This window comes from Scyliorhinus torazame, chromosome 2 (genome assembly GCF_047496885.1).
Source record: "Scyliorhinus torazame isolate Kashiwa2021f chromosome 2, sScyTor2.1, whole genome shotgun sequence".
In the NCBI taxonomy this organism is placed as follows: Eukaryota; Metazoa; Chordata; class Chondrichthyes; order Carcharhiniformes; family Scyliorhinidae; genus Scyliorhinus; species Scyliorhinus torazame.
This window is the reverse complement of record NC_092708.1, coordinates 142574436-142600127: the sequence shown is the minus strand read 5'-3', so window position 1 is coordinate 142600127 and position 25692 is coordinate 142574436. Positions and strand designations below refer to the sequence as shown.

Here is a 25692-nt window from a genome sequence, read left to right as displayed (position 1 = left end):
CTGTGGTCCTCAGAGTGCGATTCATGAGCATCTGCGCTGGACACAATCCAGTGGACAGTGGGGTTGCCCTGTATGCCAGCAGTGTCAGGTTGAAGTCGGAGCCTGAGTCTGCAGCTTTGCACAGCAACCGTTTTACAATATGGCCCCCTTTCTCGGCCTTCCCATTTGACTGCGGGTAGTGGGGACTGGCGGTTACGTGATGGAAGTTGTAGGATTGTGCAAAATCAGGCCATTCCTGGCTGTAAAAGCAAGGACCATTGTCGCTCATTACCGTGAGAGGTATCCCATGCCTGGCGAACGTTTCTTGGCAGGCTTTGATGACCACCTTCGATGTGAGGTCGGACAGTTTCACCACCTCTGGGTAACTGGAGAAGTAGTCGACCAGGAGTATGTAGTCACGCCCCTTGGCTTGGAAAAGGTCTACACCTACTTTGGACCACGGAGATTGGATTGGATTGGATTGGATTTGTTTATTGTCACGTGTACCGAGGTACAGTGAAAAGTATTTTTCTGCGAGCAGCTCAACAGATCATTAAGTACATGAGAAGAAAAGGGAATAAAAGAAAATACATAATAGGGCAAAACAACATATACAATGTAACTACATAAGCACTGGCATCGGATGAAGCATACAGGGTGTAGTGTTAATGAAATCAGTCCATAAGAGGTTCATTTAGGAGTCTGGTGACAGTGGGGAAGAAGCTGTTTTTGAGTCTGTTCGTGCGTGTTTTCAGACTTCTGTATCTCCTGCCCGATGGAAGAAGTTGGAATAGTGAGTAAGCCGGGTGGGAGGGATCTTTGATTATACTGCCCGCTTTCCCCAGGCAGCAGGAGGTGTAGATGGAGTCAATGGATGGGAGGCAGGTTTGTGTGATGGACTGGGCGGTGTTCACGACTCTCTGAAGTTTCTTGCGGTCCTGGGCCGAGCAGTTGCCATACCAGGCTGTGATGCAGCCTGATAGGATGCTTTCTATGGTGCATCTGTAAAAGTTGGTAAGAGTCGATGTGGACATGCCGAATTTCCTTAGTTTCCTGAGGAAGTATAGACGCTGTTGTGCTTTCTTGGTGGTAGCGTTGACGTGGGTGGACCAGGACAGATTTTTGGAGATGTGCACACCTAGGAATTTGAAACTGCTAACCATCTCCACCTCGGCCCCGTTGATGCTGACAGGGGTGTGTACAGTACTTTGCTTCCTGAAGTCAATTACCAGCTCTTTAGTTTTGCTGGCATTGAGGGAGAGATTGTTGGCGCTACACCACTCCACTAGGTTCTCTATCTCCCTCCTGTATTCGGACTCATCATTATTCGAGATCCAGCCTACTATGGTCGTATCGTCAGCAAACTTGTAGATGGAGTTGGAACCACGTTTTGCCACGCAGTCGTGTGTGTACAGGGAGTAGGGTAGGGGGCTAAGTACGCAGCCTTGCAGGGCGCCGGTGTTGAGGACTATTGTAGAGGAGGTGTTGTTGTTCATTCTTACTGATTGTGGTCTGTTGGTCAGAAAATCGAGAATCCAGTTGCAGAGTGGGGAGCCAAGTCCTAGGTTTTGGAGCTTTGATATGAGCTTGGCTGGGATTATGGTGTTGAAGGCGGAGTTGTAGTCAATAAATAGGAGTCTGATGTAGGAGTCCTTGTTTTCGAGATGCTCTAGGGATGAGTGTAGGGCCAGGGAAATGGTATCTGATGTGGACCGGTTGCAGCGGTATGCGAATTGCAGTGGATCAAGGCGTTCTGGGAGTTTGGAGGTGATGCGCTTCATGATCAACCTCTCAAAGCACTTCATTATGACTGAGGTCAGGGCCACTGGTCGGTAGTCATTGAGGCACGTTGCCTGGTTCTTCTTTGGTACCGGTATGATGGTGGTCTTCTTGAAGCAGGTGGGGACCTCGGAGTGGAGCAGGGACATGTTAAAGATGTCCGTGAATACCTCTGCCAGCTGGTCCGCGCAGGCTCTCAGTGCACGACCAGGGATCCCGTCTGGGCCCGTCGCCTTCCGAGGGTTCACTTTCAGGAAGGCCAATCTAACTCCGGAAGCTGTGATGGTGGGTATGGGTGAGTTATGGGCTGCTGGGGCACTAAACAGCGGATTGTTGGTTACCTGCTCGAACCGAGCATAGAATGCATTGAGTTCATCGGGGATGGGTGCGCTGCTGCCAGAGATACTGTTCGGCTTCGCTTTGTAGCCCGTTATGTTGTTTAGTCCTTGCCACAACCGCCGAGAGTCTGTCTGTGACTCTAGCTTGGTTTGATCGAGAGGTCACGATCTCGTGCTGCTGCAACGTTTCTTTGGGTTGAGCTGGCTGAAACTTCTGACAGGTAGGGCAGTTGAGGACTGTGTCGGCAATATCCTGGCCGATGCCCGGCCAATAGACCGCCTCCCGAGCTCTGCATCGGCATTTTCCGACCCCAAGGTGACCCGCATGGAGTTGGCCCACACCATAGCCCGCATGCTCTGAGGAATTACGATCCTGTTGAGTTTCAAAAGGATTCCCTCCACCACCGTGTAGCTGGGGGCCCGGAGAATCACAGGTTGGGCCACCTCTGCCGATTCTCCGGTGCCCGTCGCGTTCGTGAGGTTTTAGCCTGTTCGGAGGATCACGTTCCGCCGTCAGACCGGCGTCGCGGGCCGTCTCGGCGTGAACACCGAATCTCTGAGCGGGAGCCGACTCGGAGAATCCCGGCCAAGCTCTGTGGCTGATGAGGGAGAGAGAGGAGGTAGGACACGGAGAGACGCGACTGCGGGGTGCCAGTCGTGATACTGGCATGGCTGGCTGGGGTGGGGTGCAGGGCACTGAGCACTGGCTGAACTGCGGTCCCTGAGTTAAGTACACAGACAACATCCATCCATTTCCCCCCCACTCCCGCGCCTTCTCCGCAGCCAGCCCAGACCAGTCCACCCCCACACCCTTCTGGCAGAGCACCGAGGCAGGTTGTAACATTGTCACAGGTGTTTAATGTGCCCTAGCCCCTATAGCTAAACTGTGCCCTGCACCCGTACCAACGTAACTGTTGTCGCCTTTTCTGGCCTCGCAGGCCCAAACGCTACATCTAGGTGGAACCCCAGATGGTACAGCAGGAGCAGAGGCGGCCTGCTGTGATTCCCGCCCTGTGACCTCGGTCCCCTTTGGTGGCCACCTTCTGGGGTGACTGAGCCTGGATGGGCCCGGCTGCTGCTTGGGTATCCCAGGTGGCATGGTGTTGTCCTGCTCTGCCTGCTGCTGACAGGAGGGGGAAGTCTGAGGTGCTGCGATGTTCCGGCGCCTGCCCTGCGGGAGTCTCTGGCACGGGCCCATTCACCTCCTCCTCCCAGTCCCCCGGGCTATTCCATGGGACGGGGTGTGAGTTAACCCCTGAGGTTTCATCGCCACCTGGCGCTGCCAGTCCTGGAGGCCCTCTCCAATCTTGGCCAGGGTATTCATGCTCGTGACCATGGAGCAAAGGGAGTGGACCACCTCCGTTTGGAACTGCACCACATCACACTGCGACTGTGCCACCACCTTCTGGGTGTGAGCCACATCAGCCAGTGATCTCCCTCTGGGAATGGGCCATCTGCCTCTGTGTCTGCGTCACGTCGTCCAGCGCCTGGACAATGCTGCCGATGCTCTCAGCCATAGCCTGCTGTGACTGGGCCATGCTCAAGAGCGCCGCTGCAGTGTCCAGGTGGCTCTGGCACCTGGCTGCCTGTGAGAGAGTAACCCTATCCAGGATCCCAGCTACGGCCTGCACAGAGTACCACAGGCCTTGGACATGCTGTTTTTTGGCCGAAACCCTTGCCCCCAAGGCTGCCACTGTGGATGCCACCCGTGCGGTGTTGTCCTGGCTGGCACACATGGCCGGCACCACCTCCTGCTCCTGTACGTGCAGGTGCTGGATGCTCGTGACAACCCCTCAGGTAGACCTTGGCTCTGTGACTGCAACTCCACGATCAATGGGACTGTCTGTTCCAGAAACTGAAATCCGTCTGGATGGCAGCTACACCCGAGGGTCGGGACATTCTCAGACCATCCCACCCCCTTGGGAGTTCCTACCTCCACCTGCTGTACTGTGAGTAGTGCGCACCAGAGAGTGCCCCAGGAGCTGCTTTACTGAGGTACCCAACCCAGGTGAATGTCTCTGGGATGGTGGAGAGTGTTGGAGACATCTGTGACAGGAACTCTGTGTCATCTCCGGACTTGAGCTCCGGGCATCCTGGGTCTCGGGTCGATGGCTCCGGTCCGAGTTAGTGTCATTGTCAATGGTCGATACCTGGGGATCTGGCTGGGGCTGTGGCTGGGGACGGGACCAGATGGACCAGCCCCATCACCAGCAGCTCCTGCAAGACACAAGACAAGATGCACGATTAGACCGCTGGCTGGAGGGGGGGGAGGTTGGGGGGTATTGTGGAAGGTAGGGTGTATTTGGGAGAGGGAGTGGTGGCGGAACGGATGTGTGGGATGGTACGGGGGTAGTGGTGGGTGTGAGGGTGGTGTGGAGGTGGTGTTGGGGAACTGCAACTCAGTGGGGTCTCACTTCCTCGTTTGTACAGGGGATATGGCGCTCGACTCATCAATCGACAGTTCCAACGCGCCATAGCAAAAAACAGCACCGACCTCCTCAGCAGACAAACACGGGACACAACCGACAGAATACCCTTCGTCGTCCAGTACTTTCCCGGAGCGGAGAAACTATGACATCTTCTTCACAGCCTTCAACACGTCATTGATGAAGATGAACATCTTGCCAAGGTCATCCCCACACCCCCACTACTTGCCATCAAACAACCGAGCAACCTCAAACAAACCATTGTTTGCAGCAAACTACCCAGCCTTCAAAACAGTGACCACGACACCACACACCCCTGCCATGGCAATCTCTGCAAGACGTGCCAGATCATCGACATGGATACCACTATTATACGTGAGAACACCACCCACCAGGTACGCGGTACATACTCGTGCGACTCGGCCAACGTTGTCTACCTCATACGCTGCAGGAAAGGAGGTCCCGATACGTGGTACATTGGAGAGACCATGCAGACGCTGCGACAACGAATGAACGGACATCACGCGACAATCACCGGCAGGAATGTTCCCTTCCAGTCGGGGAACACTTCAGCAGCCAAGGGCATTCAGCCTCTGATCTCTGGGTAAGCGTTCTCCAAGGCGACCTTCAGGACGCGCGACAACGCAGAATCGCTGAGCAGAAAATTATAGCCAAGTTCCGCACACATGAGTGCGGCCTCAACTGGGACCTGGGATTCATGTCGCATTACATTCATCCCCACCATCTGGCCTGCGAAATCCTACCAACTGTCCTGGCTTGAGACAATTCACACCTCTTTAACCTGGGGTTACCCCTATCTCTGGATCTGTAAAGATTTAATCACCTGCTAATGCTCGCATTCAAAGCATTGTCTGGCATCTTTGAATTTGTCTATATATATGTTTCTGGAACATACCTCTTCATTCACCTGAGGAAGGAGCAGCGCTCCGAAAGCTAGTGATTCGAAACAAACCTGTTGGACTTTAACCTGGTGTTGTAAGACTTCTTTCTGTGCTCACCCCAGTCCAACGCCGGCATCTCCACATGAAGGCAAATGGCACGCTTGCCTTCATTGGCTGGGGCATTGAGTATAAGAATTGCCAAATCATGCTGCAGGTGTATAGAACCTTAGTTAGGCCACACTTGGAGTATAGCGTTCAATTCTGGTCGCCACACTACCTGAAGGATGTGGAGGCTTTGGAGAGGGTACAGGATAGGTTTACCAGGATGTTGCCTGGTATGGAGGGCATTAGATATGAGGAGAGGTTGGATAAACTCGGTTTGTTCTCACTGGAACAACGGAGGTTGAGGGGCGACCTGATAGAAGTCTACAAAATTATGAGGGGCATGGACAGAGTGGATAGTCAGAAGATATTTACAAGGGTGGAAGAGTCAATTCTAAGGGTACATAGGTTTAAGGTGTGAGGGGAAAAGCTTTGAAGAGATGTGCAAGGGAAGTTTTTACCCTGAGATTAGTGGGTGCCTGGAACTCGCTGCCAGTAGAGGTGGTAGAAGCAGGTACAATAGTGACTTTTAAGGAGCGTGTTGACCACAGGCGGGGGACGGGGAATGGGAGCGGGGCGGTAGGGGGAGCTGCACCATGGGGGGGCGGGATGGCACTAGAAAGCGCGGGGTTTCTTTTTCTTTTCCTGCGCCAGAGACTTGATGGCGGGAAGATAGGCGCAAGGAGGATGGGAGTTCCTCACACGGGGGGGGGGGGGTCAAGGAGAGAGCGGGAGAAGCCGGGGTCAGTTGAAGTCAGCTGACTTTCGGAAGCAATACGGGGGGAGTAACCATGCTAGATGGGGATCTAGCGGGGGGGGGCAGAGGGGGAGGGGGGAGGGAGGGGGGGACAACTGGGTTGCTGCTGCGGAGATCGAAAGGCAGCTGGTAAGAGAAAAGGTGGTCGAGGTGGGAATGCGCCGCCTGAGGGACGGGTGAGTGCGCGGAACCGGGACGTGGGACTGGCCAAGAGAGGGTGATGGCTAGTCGACAGGGGAGGGGGGCGGGCAGCCCCCCAGTCCGGCTGATCACGTGGAACGTGAGAGGCCTAAATGGGCCGATTAAGAGTGTTCGCGCATTTAAAGGGGCTGAAGGCAGATGTGGCCATGCTTCAAGAGACGCATCTGAAGGTGGCGGACCAGGTTAGGTTAAGGAAAGGATGAGTGGGACAGGTGTTCCACTCAGGGCAGGACGCAAAGAATAGAGGGGTGGCCATATTGGTGGGGAAACGGGTGTCGTTCGAGGCTAGGAACATTGTAGCGGACAGCTGGGGCAGATATGTGATGGTGAGCGGCAGACTGCAGGGAATGGAGGTCGTGCTGGTCAACGTATATGCCCCGAACTGGGATGATGCGGGATTTATGAAGCGGATGCTGGGACGCATCCCGGACCTGGAGGTAGGAAACATGGTAATGGGGGGGGACTTCAACACCGTGCTAGACCCAGGGTTAGATAGATCTAGACCCAGGACCGGAAGAAGGCCGGCAGCGGCCAAGGTGCTTAGGGGGTTTATGGACCAAATGGGGGGAGTAGATCCGTGGAGATTTGCTAGGCCGCTGGCCAAAGAGTTCTCCTTTTTCTCCCACGTCCATAAGGTATACTCCCGGATAGATTTCTTTGTTTTGGGAAGGTCACTGATTTCGAGGGTGGAAGGAGCGGAGTACTCGGCCATAGCTGTTTCAGACCATGCCCCACATTGGGTGGATCTGGAACTAGGAGAGGAGAGGGAGCAACGTCCACTCTGGCGACTGGATGTGGGATTATTGGCGGATGAGGGAGTCTACGGAAGGGTGCGGGGATGTATCGAAAGGTACCTGGAGGCCAACGATGATGGGGAGGTCCGAGTGGGGGTAGTATGGGAAGCGCTGAAGGTGGTGGTCAGGGGGGAGTTGATCTCCATCAGGGCTCACAAGGGGAAAACAGAGGCCAAAGAAAGGGAAAGATTACTGGGGGAGATTTTGAGTGTGGATAAAAAATATGCGGAGGCCCCGGACGAAGGACTACACAGGCGACGACTCCAGACGGAGTTCGACCTGCTGACCACAGGGAGGGCAGAGGCACAGTGGAGGAAGGCACAGGGGATGAGATATGAATATGGGGAAAAGACGAGTCGCCTGTTGGCCCACCAGCTGCGAAAGAGGACAGCGGCGAGGGAAATAGGGGGAGTTAGGGATGAAACGGGAACCACGGTGCGGAGAGCAGGGAAGGTAAATGAGGTGTTCAAGACCTTTTATGAGAGGTTATATAGGTCCCAACACCCGGAGGGAAAAGAGGGGATGCAGCAGTTTCTGGACCAACTAAGGTTCCCGAGGGTGGAGGAGCAGGAGGTGGCAGGCCTGGGGGCGCCAATTGGGGTGGACGAGGTGACCAAAGGGCTGGGGAACATGCAGGCAGGGAAGGCCCCGGGACCTGACGGGTTCCCGGTGGAATTTTATAGGAAATATGTGGACTTGTTGGCCCCGCTGCTGGTAAGAACCTTTAACGAGGCCAGAGAAGGGGGGACCCTACCCCCGACAAATTCGGAGGCGACGATATCACTAATCCTGAAGCGAGATAAAGACCCGCTGCAATGCGGGTCTTATAGGCCTATCTCACTCCTAAATGTGGACGCCAAGTTGCTGGCAAAAGTGCTGACAATGAGGATAGAGGATTGTGTCCCGGGGGTGGTGCACAAAGATCAGACAGGGTTCGTAAATGGGAGACAATTGAATGTCAACGTGCGACGGCTATTGGGGGTGATAATGATGCCCCCAGCAGAGGGGGAAGGCAGAGATAGAGGCGGCAATGGATGCAGAGAAGGCATTTGATAGGGTAGAGTGGGAGTATCTATGGGAGGTGCTGAGGAGGTTTGGGTTCGGGGAGGGGTTTGTCAGCTGGGTTAAACTCCTCTATGGGGCCCCAATGGCAAGTGTAGTAATTGGCAAAGGTCGGAGTATTTTCGACTACATAGGGGAACAAGACAGGGATGCCCGCTGTCCCCATTACTGTTCGCGCTGGCAATTGAACCACTGGCCATAGCGCTGAGAGACACCAGGAAATGGAGAGGGGTGGTTAGAGGGGGAGAAGAAAGGGGGTGGAGGGAGGGAAGTGGGGGGGGGGTCAATTGTTTGTGTTCTAGATGGGGTGAGGGGGCGGGGGGAGCACTATTTCGTGTTATTTTGTTAGTTCACCATTTTATTTTAACAATGTTATCTATCAGTTATCATGTTACCATTTTTGTTGATTTGTAAGGGGGAAAAATTGTGTTCGAAAACTTTAATAAAAATATATTTTTTTAAAAAAGGAGCGTCTTGACAAATACATGAATAGGATGGGAATAGAGGGATACGGACTCCAGAAGTGTAGACGGTTTTAGGTTAGACGGGCAGCATGGTCGGCGCAGGCTTGGAGAGCCAACGGGTCATGTTCCTGTGCTGTACATTTTTTTTGTTTGTTCTAAACACTTCATGAATATAGGTCTACATCGAGAGAAGTCACAGAGATAAGTTTTTGTCTTGTCTCTGTGACACTGCTGGCAGATATTTAGGTGAAATGCACGGTAAGTTTCTAATTCTGAAAGTCAACACAAAGGAATGTTGCCTGAGGTCAAACTTCATGTTCCAAATAGTAACACCCAGAGAAAACAACTAGTTTCAACCAGGTTTGTTTTACTTAAGCATTTTACTTTCTAACCCCATGAAAGCATCTGGTGTTTCTGGAAGTTTTTGTCTCATAACACTTCTCAGAAGAGGACACTGACATGTTAGCTTTTTGCCAGTGCCTATTTCTTAAATCTTCGAAAATAATGCTTCTTCCCAATTGTGAAAATGTACATTCCAGTTCTGGAAGACAAATTATTGAAAATATCTTTCATCCTAAATAAAAATCACTTCAACTGGAAAGAAAATCTCTAGGTTCAGGCTGATATAATAGTTAGTATATCCCAAAATGCAAGTTTATTGGGATTCATTAAGTTGTTTCCGGGTGGCCTCTTGAGGTAACCAAAACACGCGACTTGGCAAACGGAATACAGATCTATTTGCAAACACACAAACAGGAAATTATACAATCTCCCTGTAATTGAGCACTTATTTCTATGTAGATTCATTGTTAAGTGTTGACTGTAGATTTGAGTAGGAGTCCTGCAGATACCCTGGTGTCATCACAACAGTTACAAAAGAGATGTTTTGATAGATCGTAATGGCTCAATTATCATTTTTAAAATGCATTTCATCTGACACTGTATGTTTACTATCTCCCCAGTTAGTAATGGACAACATAGGCTCGTGAGTGGACTGCATGAGTGGCCCTCCATCATATCCATGGGTCGCATGAGTAAAATTGGGCATTTGCATTACCCACGATCCTAAGAATAAGATTAAATACATTTAATTCACACCAAATATTTCATAACCATTTACAGAAGATGCTTAAATAATCATTCTTACATTAATATAAATGCCATCAACTTCAAATGACAAAAACAAATGTAATAATTACAATTCTTCGCATTTCAGCACATTTGGTCATTTCCTCTTGGTTTTTAAACCCAGCAAATAAAACATTTGCAGATTGGATTATGCATTCTTTCACTAATTCGCCATATGAGAATGTTACATTGTATACCTTGTGTTGCCCTATTATGTATTTTCTTTTATTCCCTTTTCTTCTCATGTACTTAATGATCTGTTGAGCTGCTCGCAGAAAAATACTTTTCACTGTACCTCGGTACACGTGACAATAAACAAATCTAATCCAATCCAATCCAAGAATGGCTTTCCATTTTTTTGCAAGTAACCAAACAATATGAAAGCTAGCCAAAGTCACTGCATCTTTCTCATTTAAGTATAAAAGTAGAGAAGTGTTCTTGCAGTTGTATAGAGTGTTGGTGAGACCACATCTGGAGTATTTTGTTCAGTTTTGGTCTCCTTATATGAGGAAGGATGTGGTTTCCCTGCACTTGCGTACACACTGGGCGTGCTGTTTTAATGGTAGGAACTGCAGCATTGCGATTCTTGCATTAACTGTAGGAGCGCAATTCTGGTGGGAGCTATAGCAGCACATCCTGGTATCAACTCATAGCAGCGTGATCCCGGATCTGGAATTAGCTGTAGCGACGTGATTCCTCTGCAGATTGCCCACCACTGTCCTAAGTAATGGTCAATTACCTTTTAAATGTTCACCAAAGACCCTTTGGATATAGGCAGGAATTCCTCGGCCATTCGCTGACAGCAGGATTCTCTGGTCCCGCTGGCTGTGCACCTCCACTCGCTGGTTTCCCGTCGGCTAGGGGTGGCTTGACAGCGACGGGAGCAGAGAATCCTGCCACCAATGAATGGCACGCCGCCACTTGCCGCCGAAAAACGCTCAGCTGGGAGGCCGGAGAATCTTGAAAACAATTTCAAGATTGTTCAAAACATTATAATTTCATTCTAAATTGTCATGTGATGTCACAGATTAAGTATACCGGTCTTCAAGGTCCCCCTCAATCCAGTTGCTAATGAGAAAATCACCAAAGTCTGGAGCACAAAACCACCCCTAATTGACAATCTCATTCGAGGGGGTAACAGCATAGTGAGTGTAGAACAATGCATGCAACTTTTGACATTGGGATTGAATTTCCTTTCATGACCACTCTTTGTCAGGTTGCTGAGGAGATCTGTCCAAGTCTTCTGGTATGGTGGTAGTGGGCTAATGTAAGAGGCGATTTAACTTGCATCTAATGCTAGTTCTAATTTTGTATCACTTTGAGTCCAGCAATAATTTATGACAGCAAAACATGACATTTTGGGAAGTATTGTGCCACTGGAAGTATCTGCCGTAGGAAATAGATTCTTGATAGTATTCTATTATTTGCAACATAAGAGGGTTAGCAGGCCTCACATCTAATGCAAAGAATAGCATTTCTGCTCTGAGAGGGAAGAGCTAGTGAGAAGTCATCAAATAGCTAGAGCTCGAGGAGATATCAAAAGGGGAGCTTTTTTTGCAGTGACAACGTAGAAAAGTTAAACCCAGAACAAATGTTGCAGATATGCCAGAACATGCAGACAGATTTTACAAAGGTCAAGTTTAATCAGCCTATAAGAAGTGCACTGTAATAACGATGGGCTATTTTAATCTTCATATAGCTTGGATGAATCAAATTAGCAAAGGTAGCCTTTAGGATGAGTTCAGAGTGTATTTAGGAGTTTCTTAGAATAGCATGTTTTGGAATGAACCAAGGAACAGGTGATTTCAGACCTGCTGTTTTGTAATGAGCAGGAATAATTAATTATCTCAATAATAGAAGTTCTTGAGGTAAGAATGATCAAAACATATTTCATATTCAATTTGAAAGTGAGGAACCTGAATTTGAAATTTGCGTCTTATACTCTATGAAGGCAAAGTTAGTTGAAGGAGAGTCGGAAGTAAATTAAAAGATAAGATGGTAGATAAGCAGTGGCAGACATTTAAGGAGATATTGCTAACATGTTACGGGGATGAGGTGGCAGTGTGGGCTTAAGTGGGGTGCACTTCCAAAGGGCTGGTGCCAACACGATGAGCCAAATGGCGTCCTTCTGCACTGTAAATTCTATAAGATATATTTCATTGTGAAAGAACGCCTTTATGAGAAGGATGCACCATACATGGCTAATTAGGAAGCTGAAGATGATATCATATTGGAAGGAAAGGCCTCCCAGGTTGTGTAAATTAGAGGTGGGCATGAAGATTATTGAAGTCTAAAGTACTTGCATAGATTATGTCACAACACCCTGGACTATTGTGCGGTCAATTCCAGCCCCACGTGTCCCGGAGTCACAACGCAAGTGAATTAACCAATAATTCTTATAAAAATACCCCAAAGTCTTTGGCGCCTGGCTGTCCAATAATCACAGTAACCAGGTTTGTAAATGTAAACATGATTACTGTTTATTTATCACAAGAACAACCATGAAATATGCAGTAAATGCAATTGGCTAATGACAAGCTAATACTTAATACCCATGTCAACGTGCCCCCACCCACTACACACACACACACACACACACAAGGCAGACAAAAGCAGAGGGGTGGAAAGGGGAAAAATCATAAGTGGGGGAAGAAAGAGCCTTGATTCAGATGATGGTCTTTAGCACACTATTCTTCACAGCAAGCTGGCAGATTAAAGTCCTTGGTTTGCAGCCTGTAATGATCTTCTCTGTCATTTACAAATGCATTACTCACAGCTTTTCCTGGAGAGGCCCCTCGCTTCACATCAAACATTGTTTTCACTTCATGATTTGTCTTCAGACCTCTGTAGTCTCAGAGTTTCAGCCTGTAATGGGACCTACGAGGTGGGAATGATTAGCTTTCCTGTGGTTCTCGTGGAGTACAAGCTCCCCGACTGAGGGCTGGTGGAACTCAATTTAGCACTGTATAAAAGAACCATCAGTCAGGCACTGACCAGAAAGAGACACCGTGGGGATCTATCATGAAGTGAATATACCGTAATTGTAAATATATCAAAGTTCTTTACTTTACTCGGTGTGGACTCCCCGGGTCCTTGCTGAACAGCCCCACAAGCTTTCTGGAGAGTCAGTCCTCCCAGTTGCTTTCTGGAGAGTTAGCTGGATATTTCTGGAGAGAGTTAGCTGGATTTTTTGGGAGAGAGTTATCTGGATCCCTTCACTGTGCTGCCAGAATCAAAACTGATACCAAACTCTAACTTTGGAACTCTGAAAAAATCCCAGTTGAATAGGATTGAATCATCACCTGTTAGCAGAGCACAGCCATTTGGGTCAATACACTGATGCTGGCCAGCCTGCAGCTTCTACTTAAGCCAGTACAGCCTTCCAGATTCTTCCTGCTTGAATTAAAGACACAGGCTTATGCCTTAAAGTGACATATCCATTAATCATCCATGGATCAAAAATGTAACGGTAACAAATAAGAGAAAGGGGAAACAAAGAATACAGAGTAAACAGGAAGGACCGTCATAGAATCCCAACAGTGCAGAAAGAGGCCATTTGGCCCATCAAATCAGCACCAACCCTCTGAAAGAGTACTCTACTTAGTCCACTCCCTTGCCCTATCCCCCGTAACCCACCTAGCCTTTGGACACTCAGGAACAATTTAGCATGGCTATCCACCTAAACCTGAACATATTTAGGATGACTAAAACATGAGGGAGATTAGAATATGAAACTAATAATAATAATCATCTTTATTGTCACAATTAGGCTTACATTAACACTGCAATGAAGTTACTGTGAAAATCCCCTAGTTGCCACACTCCTGCACCTGTTTGAGTGCACAGAGGGAGAATTCAGAATGTCCAATTCACCTAACAAGCACCTCTTTCGGGACTTGTGGGAGGAAACCGGAGCACCCAGAGGAAACCCACGCAGACACAGGGAGAACGTGCAGACTCCACACAGACTGTGACCCAAGCCGGGAATCGACTCTGGGACACTGGAGCTGTGAAGCCATAGTGATAACCACTATGCTACCGTGCTGCCCAGATAGGACATCACAGCAGGAGTTCCTCAGGTTAGTGTCTGAGGCCCAACCATTTTCAGATGCTTCATCAATGACCTCCCTTCCATCATAAGGTCAGAAGTGGTAATGTTTGCAGATGTCTGCACAATGTTCAGCATCATTCACAGCTCCTCAGATAATGAAGCAGTCCATGTCCAAATGCAGCAAGACCTGGACAATATCTAGGCTTGGGCTGGCAAGTTACATTCACTCCACACAAGTGCCGGGCAATGATGATCTCCTACAAGAGAGAATCTAACGATCGTCCCGTGACATTCAATGGCATTACCATCACTGAATCCTTCACAATCAACATCCTGGGGGTTACCATTGATCAGAAACTGAACTGGACTAGCCACATTAATACTGTGGCTATGAGGGCAGGTCAAAGGCTTGGAATCCTACAGAGAGTAACTCACCTCTTGACCCTCACAAAGTCTGTCCACCATCTACAAGGCACAAGTCAGGAGTGTAATGGAATACTCTACACTGGATGACTGCAGCTCAAGAAGCTTGACATCATCCAGGATAAAGCAGCCCGCTTGATTGCTCCTCCTTCCACAAACATTCAAACCCTCCACTACTGACGAACAGTGGTTGCCTTGTGTACCATCTCAAGATACGCTGCAGTAACTCACCAAGGTTCTTTAGACAGCACCTTCCAAGCGCACGACCACTACCATCTAGAAGGACAAGAGCAGCAGATACCTGGGAACCCCACCACCTGGAGGTTCCCCTCCAAGTCACTGACCACCCTGACTTGGAAATATATCGCCGTTCCTTCACTGTCGCTGGAGCAAAATCCTGGAACTCCCTCCCTAACAGCATAGTGGGTGTACCTACACCTGAAGGACTGCAGCGGTTCAAGAAGGCAACTCACCACCATCTTCTGAGGGGCAACTAGGGATGGGCAATAAATGCTGGCCTAACCAACGACACCCACATCCCATAAATGATATTTTTAAAAATTCTACTGGGTTGAGGAACTGGAATGAGCAGTAAGGAATAATGACTGAAGCCAATGAACACAATGCTGTACAGATTTTAAAAATTGAAATTGTAGGAAATAAAGACCGAGTCTGTCACATGAAAAAGACAAATTAATATTTTAGGTTTGCTCCAGAAAGGAGCAAGCAAGAGGAGGGCCCTGAGACAGCACCTAGAAGAGCAGACAAGATTATGTTGTAAAGTGTTGCATATAATTCAGCAGATCTTATGAAGAAGTTCTGAGTCTTGCATAGTTTAACAGGAAGTGTTTTATTGACGACAATTAACTATGCACATTTACACAATATGAGGTCTAAGCTAGGAGCTGTCGTCTCTATACATGTCTCTGTCCAGTACATGATTACCCCATAAATGCAGACTAGGTGGTCCTTTACATCACAATGTGGGTGGTACTGCACCCAGACCCACATTAACCCTTTCTATGCCAGACCCTTATACTATAGGGCAGCCCCTGAGACAGGCATGTGTCATGACTCGAGGAGTGGGCGTGAGGAGGACACCAATAAAGGCAATCAGTCCTGACAGCCTGTGGCTCCTGGGCAGACTGACCATATTCTTTTTTAATAAATTTAGAGTACCCAATTCATTTTTTCCAATTAAGGGGCAATTTAGCATGGTCAATCCAGCTAAACTGCACATCTTTGGGTTGTGGGGGCGAGACCCACGCAAACATGGGGAGAATGTGCAAACTCCACACGGACAGTGACCCAGAGCTGGGATCGAACCTGGGACCTCGGCGCCTAGAGTGAGCAGTGCTAACCACTGGACTGACCATATGCTGAGAAAAGACGAGTGCGATGTCACAGGAAAACAGTTGATTGGGTGGTGAATATATTTCTCATTTAACTTTTAAAATTTGGGTAATTGTAGTAGTTGGAAGGTTTTATTAGTAGTAGAAGGTTTACTAATAGTTTACTTAGATTGGCTGGTGCGTATTTCTTATTTCTTTTAACAATGGAATTTCAATTACAGTAAGCAGAAATAACAAGAATATTTGAAGTAGTCAGTAACATAATTAATTAAACATTTTAAAGATGGCAGGGCAGGTGATGTGTGATGGCTGCAGAATGTAGGAGTCAGTGTAATTCAATGAAACCTGTCAGGAGTAAGCGTTTGCGGCTCAAGGAACCTTGGCTCAGATTTATTGAGCTGGAGGTCAAGCTTCAGACACAACATATCAGGGAGGAGGAAAGTTACCTGGATACCCTGTTGCAGGATGTGGTTATACCACGTTGGATAGAGCCGACTGATCTGGTTCATGGTCAGGGACAGAAGCTTGTGACTGCAAGTGGTAAGGCGTCGAGAAGCTAGAAGTGGAGGATCCTTAGCAGTTGTCCAACAGTTTTGAAGTTCTTGCATATTGAGGGTCAGAGTCCCACCCTGCTCAGCTGGAATTGCAGATAACACACACTTACTGGATCCACTAATAAATGAGCATTTATTAATAAAGGATAAGAACTAGTGCGGCATGGGACGCAGTGATTAGCACTGGGACTATGGTGTTGAGGACCCGGGTTTGAATCCTGGCCGTGGGTCACTGTCTGCGTGGAGTTTGTACATTCTCCCCATGCCTGCGTGCGTTTCACCCCCACAACCCAAAGATGTGCAGGTTAGGTGGATTGGCTATGTTAAATTGCCCCTTAATTGGAGAAAAAAATAATTGGTTAAGCTAAATTTATATTTAAAAAAGGATAAGAAGATGCAGTAACTTTACTAAAGTATACTGTTTTGTTATGTTTCCTTTGTAACATAAGCGGCTTCCTTGTGTTGCATTTGTCAAGGAAGGTCGAGACGTGTAAATAACTTCAACTCATTTATTTACACTATGTACACTTTTATAACTTGAGTTCGACACTGCTGCTAATCCTATTGTAGCTACCTAAACTGACTGACCAGCTGCTGTCTTCCACGTGGTGGGTGTGATAATGAATCAACTCTGTGCCTCTCCTCACTGACTGTCTCCACTGGCCGAAGGGGGGTTGATCATGTGTGTGGTGTCCTTTATGTATGGGTTGGTGTAATGCCCCCCTGTGGTCGTGTCACCTCCTTGTGTATCGTGAATGTCCATTGGTCGCCTCCCACCTAACTTATCTATTGGTTGTGCGTGATGTTTCTTGTGCTCCCTCTAGTGTCTGTCTAGCTTACATGTATTTACAGTGATGCACATCACCACAGATACTACCTGATGAGTTGGATCTGAGGGTCTTCACTGAGTCATGGCTCAGGGTCAGTCTTGCATGATGTTTCCTACTGCAAGTTTCTTCTTTTCTCCTCCCCAATGAGATGTTGGCTGCGATCTACCAGGCTCGTCACATTCGACTCGGGGCGCAAGAGGCCCTCCCAGGTAATCGGGGCCCCTGGATTGGGGGGGGGGGGCTCTTGGTGCAGGGTGGTAGCCTGACATCCCTGATGCCACTCAGGCACTGTGGCATTGTCAGCCTAGCACCACCTTCAAAGGTAGTGCTCAGTTGGCACTGCCAGCAAGGCAGGGGCATTGCCAAGCTGGCTATGCCAAGGTTCCTGAGTGGCATTCTGCCTGCACCGGGGGTCGGTATGAGGGGGGTTTGAAGACCCCCTCATAGATACGTTGGGCCGCTTTTTTTGAGGGGGAGGGGGGCGGAGACAGCTTTGGCGGAGTTCAGAGATCAGGGCACCTTTAAGTGCAGGAAATGGGACTAAGTGCAGCCTTGGCAGAGCAGCCCCGAAATGAAGCAGTCCTATTTAATAGCAGTCATTCTTGGTGCTGCCAGCTCCAGGAAACACCCAACTAAACACGCCCGACATGGGACTGTTTCATTTCCCTTAAATCGTGCCCATTGCCTCTTCTGTAGCTGGTACTGCTTCCCTTCTTGAATGTCCTGAGCCCTCTGTCTCTTGACACCCTTCACCTCTGCCCCCACCACTTTTGGCCAACAAGTCTATCCCATCTTGTAATTCTGGCTCTTAATTTGTCAACATCCTTATTTCAATTACGTATTGACCACAGATGTCTGCCTATTGTTCCTCCTTCAGTCCTTTGTCCAGAAAGTTGTGTTGCCTGCCCAATGCCAGAGCTCTGTACATCAGCCCTGGGCGGGAAAGGAACTTGCAGTTAGACGAGAAGATTCCGGTGATGCAGTCCACATAGTACCAATGACAGGTATGACTGGGAAATTGGTTCTGGTTAGATAATGAGCAGCTAGGTGCTAAATTATAAAGCAGAATTTCAAAGGTCTTCGTAATAATCTCTTGAGCCACAGGCAAATTGGCAGAGGTAAAATAAGAGTTAGTGTTAAATGCAGGACTCAAAGTTGATGAGAGAGAAATGGGTTTAATTCATTGGGCACTGACACCAGCACGGGGAAAAAATGTAAGCTGTGCAGTTGGGACAGTCTTCACTGAAGTATGCTGGGACCAGTGGTCTGGCGTGTTGTATAACCAGGGGCGTAGAGACGACTTTGAACTTAATAGTGGGGTGAGGAATCATGTGAGCGAAGATATAATAAATTAAAGAAAGGGAGGGCAAGAGAACAAGGTAACCTTAAGGGAAATGATAGGAAGGGATAGAACATCCAAATACACCAGCAGATAAGGCTAGAGGTTGTGAAAATAATAAAGTGAGAATTAAAGGCACTTTATCTGAATGAATGCAGCATCCACAAGGTCAATTATTTGACATCACAAAAGTAGTAAACAGATATGATCTAATTGTCATTGGTAACTTTTTTAAAAAGATAATCTTTGTCACAAGTAGGCTTACATTAACACTGCAATGAAGTTACTGTGAAAAACCTCTCATCACCACACTTGGGCGCCTTGTTCGGGTACACGGGAATTCAGAATGTCCAATTCACCTAACAGCACGTCTTTCGGGACGTGGGAGGAAACCGGAGCACCCGGAGGAAACCCACGCACACTGGGAGAACGTGCAGACTCCGCACAGACAGCGACCCAAGCCAGGAATCGAACCAAGGGCCCTGGAGCAGTGAAGCAACAGTGTGACTCCCTGTGCTACCATGCCATCCATAGAGCAGTAGATAGAACAAGGCTTATATCTGAATATTCAAGCATATTCATCATTTAGGCAGGATAGGCAAAGGAAAAAATTTGAGGCAGTGCTGATTATAATGAAGAATCAGATGAAAATATCAGTGAAAGAGATCTTGGATCAGAAGATCAAAATGTAAAATCCGTTTGAGTAGAGTGAAAAAACAGCAAACCCTGGTAGTTGTTTATAGGTCACCAACAATAATAATGGAGTGCAGTATTAATTAAAAACTTAAGAGGTGTATGTAACAAGGGTAGTACACTAATCATGGCAGACTTGAATCTACATATAGACTGGGCAAACCTAATTAGCACTAATGCTGTGGAAGAATAATTCCTGGAATGTATACATCAGTAGTAGGAAAAATACTAGTCTATTTATAAAGAATGTGATAATGGAACACTTGAGCAAAATAGATAAGGGAGCACTAATCATGCAGTGTATTTGCAGAAGGCTGTTCCACACAAGAGGCTAGTAAGCACAATTAGGGCACATGGGATTGCAGTTAATATACTGACATGGATCGAGGACTGGTTAACGCAGAAAGTAATAGAAATAAACAGGTCATTCGCAGGTTGGCAGTCTGTGACTAATGAGGTACTGCAAGGGTAAGCACATGGGTCTCAACTTTTTGCAAACTACATCAAGGATTTGGGTGTGGGGACAAAATGTAATATTTCTAAGTGCTCTTGACACAAAATCTGATGGGAATGTGAGTTGCGAGGAGGATGCAAAGAGGCTTCGAGGAGATTTTGGCAGGGTAAGTGTATGGGCAGGAATATGGCATATGGAATAAAATATGGAAAATGGGAAATTATCCACTTTGGTAGGAAAAACAAATGTCGAGTATTTCTTAAATGGTGAGAGATGAGAGGTATTAATATCCAAAGGACCTGGTTGCCTTGTTCACAAGTCACTGAAACGAACATGCTGGTGCAACAAGCAATTAGAAAGGCAAATGTTACTTCAAGAGGATTGGAGTACAGGAGTAAAGAAGTGATGTTGCTGTTGTAGAGCCTGAATAAGACTGCACCTGGAGTATGTGCAATTTTGATCTGCTTATCCCAAGGAAGGATATACTTTCCAGAGGTTTACCAACAAAGGTTTACCAGATTGATTGTCTTATGAGAAATTGAAGAGGCTGGGCCGTATTCTCTAGATTTTAGAAGAATGATGGGAGATTTAATTGAGAGGACTCAACAGCGTAGATGCAGGAGGTATGTTTCCCCTGGGTGGTCTAGAATCAGAGGTAGGCCATTTAGGGATGGGAGGAAGAGGGAATTTTTTTCACTCAGAGCTGGGAATATTTGGAATTCTCAGAATTTCATGCATTTGATATGTTCAACAGAAAGAGGAATAGATTTCTAGTCATTGAAGACAAGAGTTTTAGTGATAGTGTGGGAAAATGGCAACGAGTTAGAAGATCAGCCATGATCTAATTGAATAAAAGTAAATTACTGTGAATGCTGGAATCGGAAACCAAAGACAAAATGCTGGAAAATCTCAGCAGGTCTGGCAGCATCTGTTGGGAGAGAAAAGAGCTAATGTTTCGAGTCCAGTTTTGACAAAGGGTCATCTGACTTGAAACGTTAGCTCTTTTCTCTCTCTTTTCCAGCATTTTCTCTTTGGTTTCATGATCTAATTGAATATCGGAACAGGCTGAAGGGGCCGAAACACCCCTCCTGCTCCTATTTCCCAAGTAATGAACTACATTTTGTTGCTGGGTTTCACAAAAAATGTATTGTGTATTGCTAATTAAGTTTAACCCATGATAATGAATTAAAAAGTTGTGGAACACAACAGTTTTCAAGAGTTAAATATTCGTACTTCTAAACTTTTCTACTGTGTGAAAGAAAAAGCACTATGAAGCAAAGCTAACGATTTGTACAAAACAAGCTACTAGGTTTTTTTTTCAAATACACTTTATTTACAACCGGCACAGACATAAATGGTAATGAAAATTTCAAATATTGAATAATTGCATCATTCATTTCGAACAGTTCAATACGTAACACTGCCAATTCATTCGTACTCTTCATCTTGATGAGCTCAAACTAGGGATTCAGCAGTGGTGCTTGATGTACTGCTTAATGTGGCATTAGGCATTATAATACCTATATCAACACTGTAGAAATGTTCTGTATAGAAATGATCTTCAGAATAATTAGGTGAGAATGATTAACATTGTTTCACTCTCCTTTAAGTATGCAATTTCATATCCTATGTTCTGGTGGCTCTACATCTTTCTTGTCCAAAATAGAGTTCAAGCGTTATTTCTTTAAACAAACATTGCTACTGTCTTTCAAAATAAAAATTTACATTTGAGCCATTTTAAATATTTGCAGCCCCACAGAATAAATAAGTGTTTTTAACATTGGATTCCACTGCTAGAGTTGGCAATGCTCGTGAATACTTGTTTACTCACATTTTGGACTATTTTGAAAGGTGGATCTCAACTATTGGTGGTTCACAAGGCAACAAGTGACCATGGCAAGGGTCAATGTATGCCATAATTCTGCATATTTTAAAAACAGCACAGGAAAGGTTGATGGGGTCAAACATTAAATAAATCAGTCAGATATTTATTTAATTTGAAGTCTTTTGAATTTGAATCTCCAAGTTTCTATTAAACATGCTTTCCGTTCCAGGTCCCTTAATCCTCCAGATCCAAGTCATCTAACTCTTCATCTAGCTCATCCAGATCTTCTCCAGTGAAGAGATTTACGTCTACAGGGATACCATCGACATGACCATCTTCTAATTCTCCATCCAGTTTACCATCTTCACTGTCATTAGCAATTCCTCCAGAAGCCTCATCCAATTTATTTTCTGTAACAAAACAACAACTTGTCACACGATCTACATGTACAGCAGCGGTTCACCATCACCATCTCAAAATCAATTAGGGATGAGAATAAAAGCTAGTCTAACCAGCGATACCCATATTTAAAAAAAATTGTATTTGTATATTTTCTACTAATGCAGGTTAAATTTAATAATCCTTTGCGATTTGCAGAAATGCACCATATCTAATATGATTTCAGACATTTCCAGTTTTGTGGCTTACTTCTCAATAAAACAAAATTGTTTGACTGTTGAGATTTGCTTCCATAACAGAAAAATAAATCTGCTAAAAATGTATCAAGGAAACAAAAAATTAAGTTAATCCAATCAGCCCACATTTTCTTTTACAGCAAGGGGATACAAATTTGCCATTCATTTTCTTCCTGCTCCTCGGTTTGAAAATGAGCACTGCCGCAATGTTAAGAATTGCAAAACTGTTTCAGGTGACAAACGGAGGTGGGGAAGGATGGTTTGTAAAACCGTGGGTTAAATTACTGTCCTCTTTAATTCAGGACCCAGCTATGCTCCCAATATAAACAGATTTCAGTGCTTCTTAAAGCTGACTCAAAGGCAGAAATGTGTTTCCGCAGATACTCCAATTTCAAGTTGGCACACCATCAAATTGTCCACACATTAGCTCAAATTTGGCAGTTTATTATCAATAGCAGACTACAATTTATTTAGTTTATGCTGCCAGTCTTTTAAATGAAGACATATTCATTAAACTGTAAAACCACAAAACTTTATCAGCTGAGTTTACAAAATATCCAAGATGCTGATGTGGCAAGAGGAAATTCAGCTCAGATAACTAAGATCAGCAAGCAAAGGCAACGTTATATTCACTTCTAGCCATTTTTATACCACTTCTATTTTGTTATAGACTTGCAATGGTGGTCAAGACCAAAACAAATACACTGCTGAACTACCTGCAGTGCTTGGGACAATTGACTATGGCAGTTCCTCTACCTACAACTGCATTTCCCTTCCAGCAGCCTTCATTTCTGTGCGTCTATCATGTTGTGTTTCCCCTTCCTCACCACTATTTGCATTACCGTTTAGCCTTTTTGACCACACACACACAAACTTAGTGTAATATTCTCTCTACTTTTATAAACCTTTTAAACTTCTTATTCAGTTAACTCTTCTGGCTTTCCCCCCTCCTCCCCGACCCCTCGCGCCCCTCACCCCCCAATGGTACAATCAAACTGCTTATTGTGCACTGGTTTGTGTGACGGCAATTTGTTTGCTCTATGAGGTGGCTAGTAACCAGAAGGCTGAGAACCTGACGGTGACGGGCAACACAGCAAGGGACTGTGCTGCTGTCATATTCTTCACCAATTCAAATTTGTTTGAAATAATCCATGAAGCACACTTGGTGGTTCTGTTCTGTCTGTCTCATACACATTTAATCAGAATCGAATATACAGAGCACACCCTGGCTAATGACTCAGTACTTTCCATTGGTTTACACTTATCTGTATAATTTGCATGTAATTAGCAAATCTTGACAAATGCTGTTACTTTCAAGTATGTTTTATTACAATTTCTTTTTGAGGCACATTAATCTTTAAAATTCAATTGTGCAGTGCTCTGGGGAAAAGCTAGCAGAGTGTTAAAAGGTAACGTGCTCTTTCAGATAATTGGCAAGGACATGATTACATAAATTTTCATAGAATTTACAGTGCAGCCGATCGAGTCGGCACCGGCCTTTGGAAAGAGCACCCTTCCTCAAGCCCACACTCCATCCTATCCCCGTAACCTCACCTAACATTTTTGGACACGAAGGGCAACATAGTATGGCCAATCCACCTAACCTGCACATCTTTGGACTGTGGGAGGAAACTGGAGCACCCGGAGGAATTATACAGATAAGTGTAAACCAATGGAAAGTACTGAGTCATTAGCCAGGGTGTGCTCTGTATATTCGATTCTGATTAAATGTGTATGAGAACACGCAGACAAGGAGAGAACTACGCACAAGACAGTAACCCAGCCGGGAATCAAATCTGGAACCCTGGAGCTGTGATGCAACAGTGCTAACCACTGTGCTACCGTGCCGCCCACTAAATCCCAGGTGCGTTATTGGGTAACAGAAGATGAATGGCCTCCTGTGCTATGTTTCTAGGATTCTAGCTTTATTTATGCATGCTTGTTTACAATCTAAGCAGCCTGAATCCAGACAGAGCAAGGAAGTACATCAATTATCACAGTGTACCAAACAACACTAGAGAGGTTTAATGTACATGGCAAAAAATGAATCACTGAATGCAGGCAAATGACAAAACCACTGGTTTTGAAGAAAACACTGTCGGGGTACTTGTGATGCAGGTGTGTGTAATAGCACCATTTCCATGGGATCTGGCGCTACTCATTTTTAAATTCTCTCATTTATCCTGTTTACACAGCACATACTTACCTAATCCGGGAGTGAATACTCCATGGTATGTTCCCAGAGGATTCCTAGCTAAATGTGGATGACAAAATGCTGAGGAATCTGAAAAAAATAGTCAACAAAGGGCAGCACGGTAGCCTTGTGGATAGCACAATTGCTTCACAGCTCCAGGGTCCCAGGTTCGATTCTGGCTTGGGTCACTGTCTGTGCGGAGTCTGCACATCCTCCCCGTGTGTGCGTGGGTTTCCTCCGGGTGCTCCGGTTTCCTCCCACAGTCCAAAGATGTGCGGGTTAGGTGGATTGGCCATGCTAAATTGCCCTTAGTGTCCAAAAATTGCCCTTAAGAGTTGGGTGGGGTTACTGGGTTATGGGGATGGGGTGGCGGTGTTGACCTTGGGTGGGGTGCTCTTTCCAAGAGCCGGTGCAGACTCGATGGGCTGAATGGCCTCCTTCTGCACTGTAAATTCTATGAAAAGGGAGCAGTCAGATGCAACTGGGGTGCAGCCTCAACATGGTGACCTGATCCTCGAGTGGGCTCGACCCGGCACTCTCGAAGGTGTTGCAGATCATGACTACAAACATCACTAAAGTCACTGATGATAAACCTGGCTAGTTAGGACAGAATATTAGTGCTCATGAGACTGAGCTGCAGAATTCTGATAAGAGGCTCGCTGAAACGGAGGACAGAAACCCGTTGGACGAAAATGCAACTTTCTTAGCTGAGGCCAGTTTGCAATCCTTGGAAAACCTTCTACGTGGTTATGTCAGAAATCCTGGATGATCCGAAGAACCGAGGACGGAAGAAAAATGTCCAGGTCATCAGCTTTCCAGAAGGAGTGGACGGCAAGCTCCCGATTAATTTCTTTTGCGAGCTGGCTACCATGTTTTATTAAGCTGGAGACAAAAGCTGGGCGTATTATGTTAGAAAGGGCACAATATATCCTGTCTTTGAGGCCGAGGGACAATCCACGGCCTTTGTAATTATCCATTTTCAGAACTTTTGAGATCGCCAGATTATTGGAAGTGGTGAAGCATGGTGGGAACTGGGTCTATCATGGAACGAGGGACTCTTTCTCCCAAGATTTCTCAGCGGCTGTGCAACAGAAGTGCAGAGGCATCGTTGAAGTCAGAAAACGACTCAAGACTGTTGGGAGGGAATTATGCCCTGCTTTACCCTGCGACAGAGGGTGGGATATCTGACAACTCGGTAAAGACATTCGATAAACCGACCAAAGGCTTGGCTTCTGTGAACTCCATGGAAGGCAATAACTTGGGAGTACCAATTTGCAGCTCACTGCAAAATCCAGAATCTATCCCCGTTATAATGCTTCCTGCTTGATCTTATAGCGCTACTTATCATGTTAGCAGGGAGGTGTTAGCAATTGAGCACTATATTGAATATTTTATCCCCAAGAATCTCAG

The 25692-nt window shown here is 46.4% G+C and overlaps 1 protein-coding gene and 1 long non-coding RNA gene across 3 annotated transcripts in view; one reads left to right on the top strand and one right to left on the bottom strand.

Annotated features, from left to right (window-relative positions):
- Positions 1-22131, top strand: part of LOC140392507 (uncharacterized) — a 40138-nt gene extending 18007 nt beyond the window's left edge. For both annotated transcript variants that reach the window (XR_011935382.1, XR_011935383.1), the window contains exon 3: positions 21683-22131. This is a non-coding gene — a long non-coding RNA (uncharacterized lncRNA). The remainder of the gene's footprint in view (positions 1-21682) is intronic.
- zc3h15 (zinc finger CCCH-type containing 15) overlaps positions 20939-25692 on the bottom strand; it is a 47655-nt gene continuing 42901 nt past the window's right edge. The window contains exon 10 of the mRNA XM_072477736.1: positions 20939-21863. Within this exon, the coding sequence (XP_072333837.1) occupies positions 21688-21863 (176 nt within the window). The 3' untranslated portion in view covers positions 20939-21687. The remainder of the gene's footprint in view (positions 21864-25692) is intronic.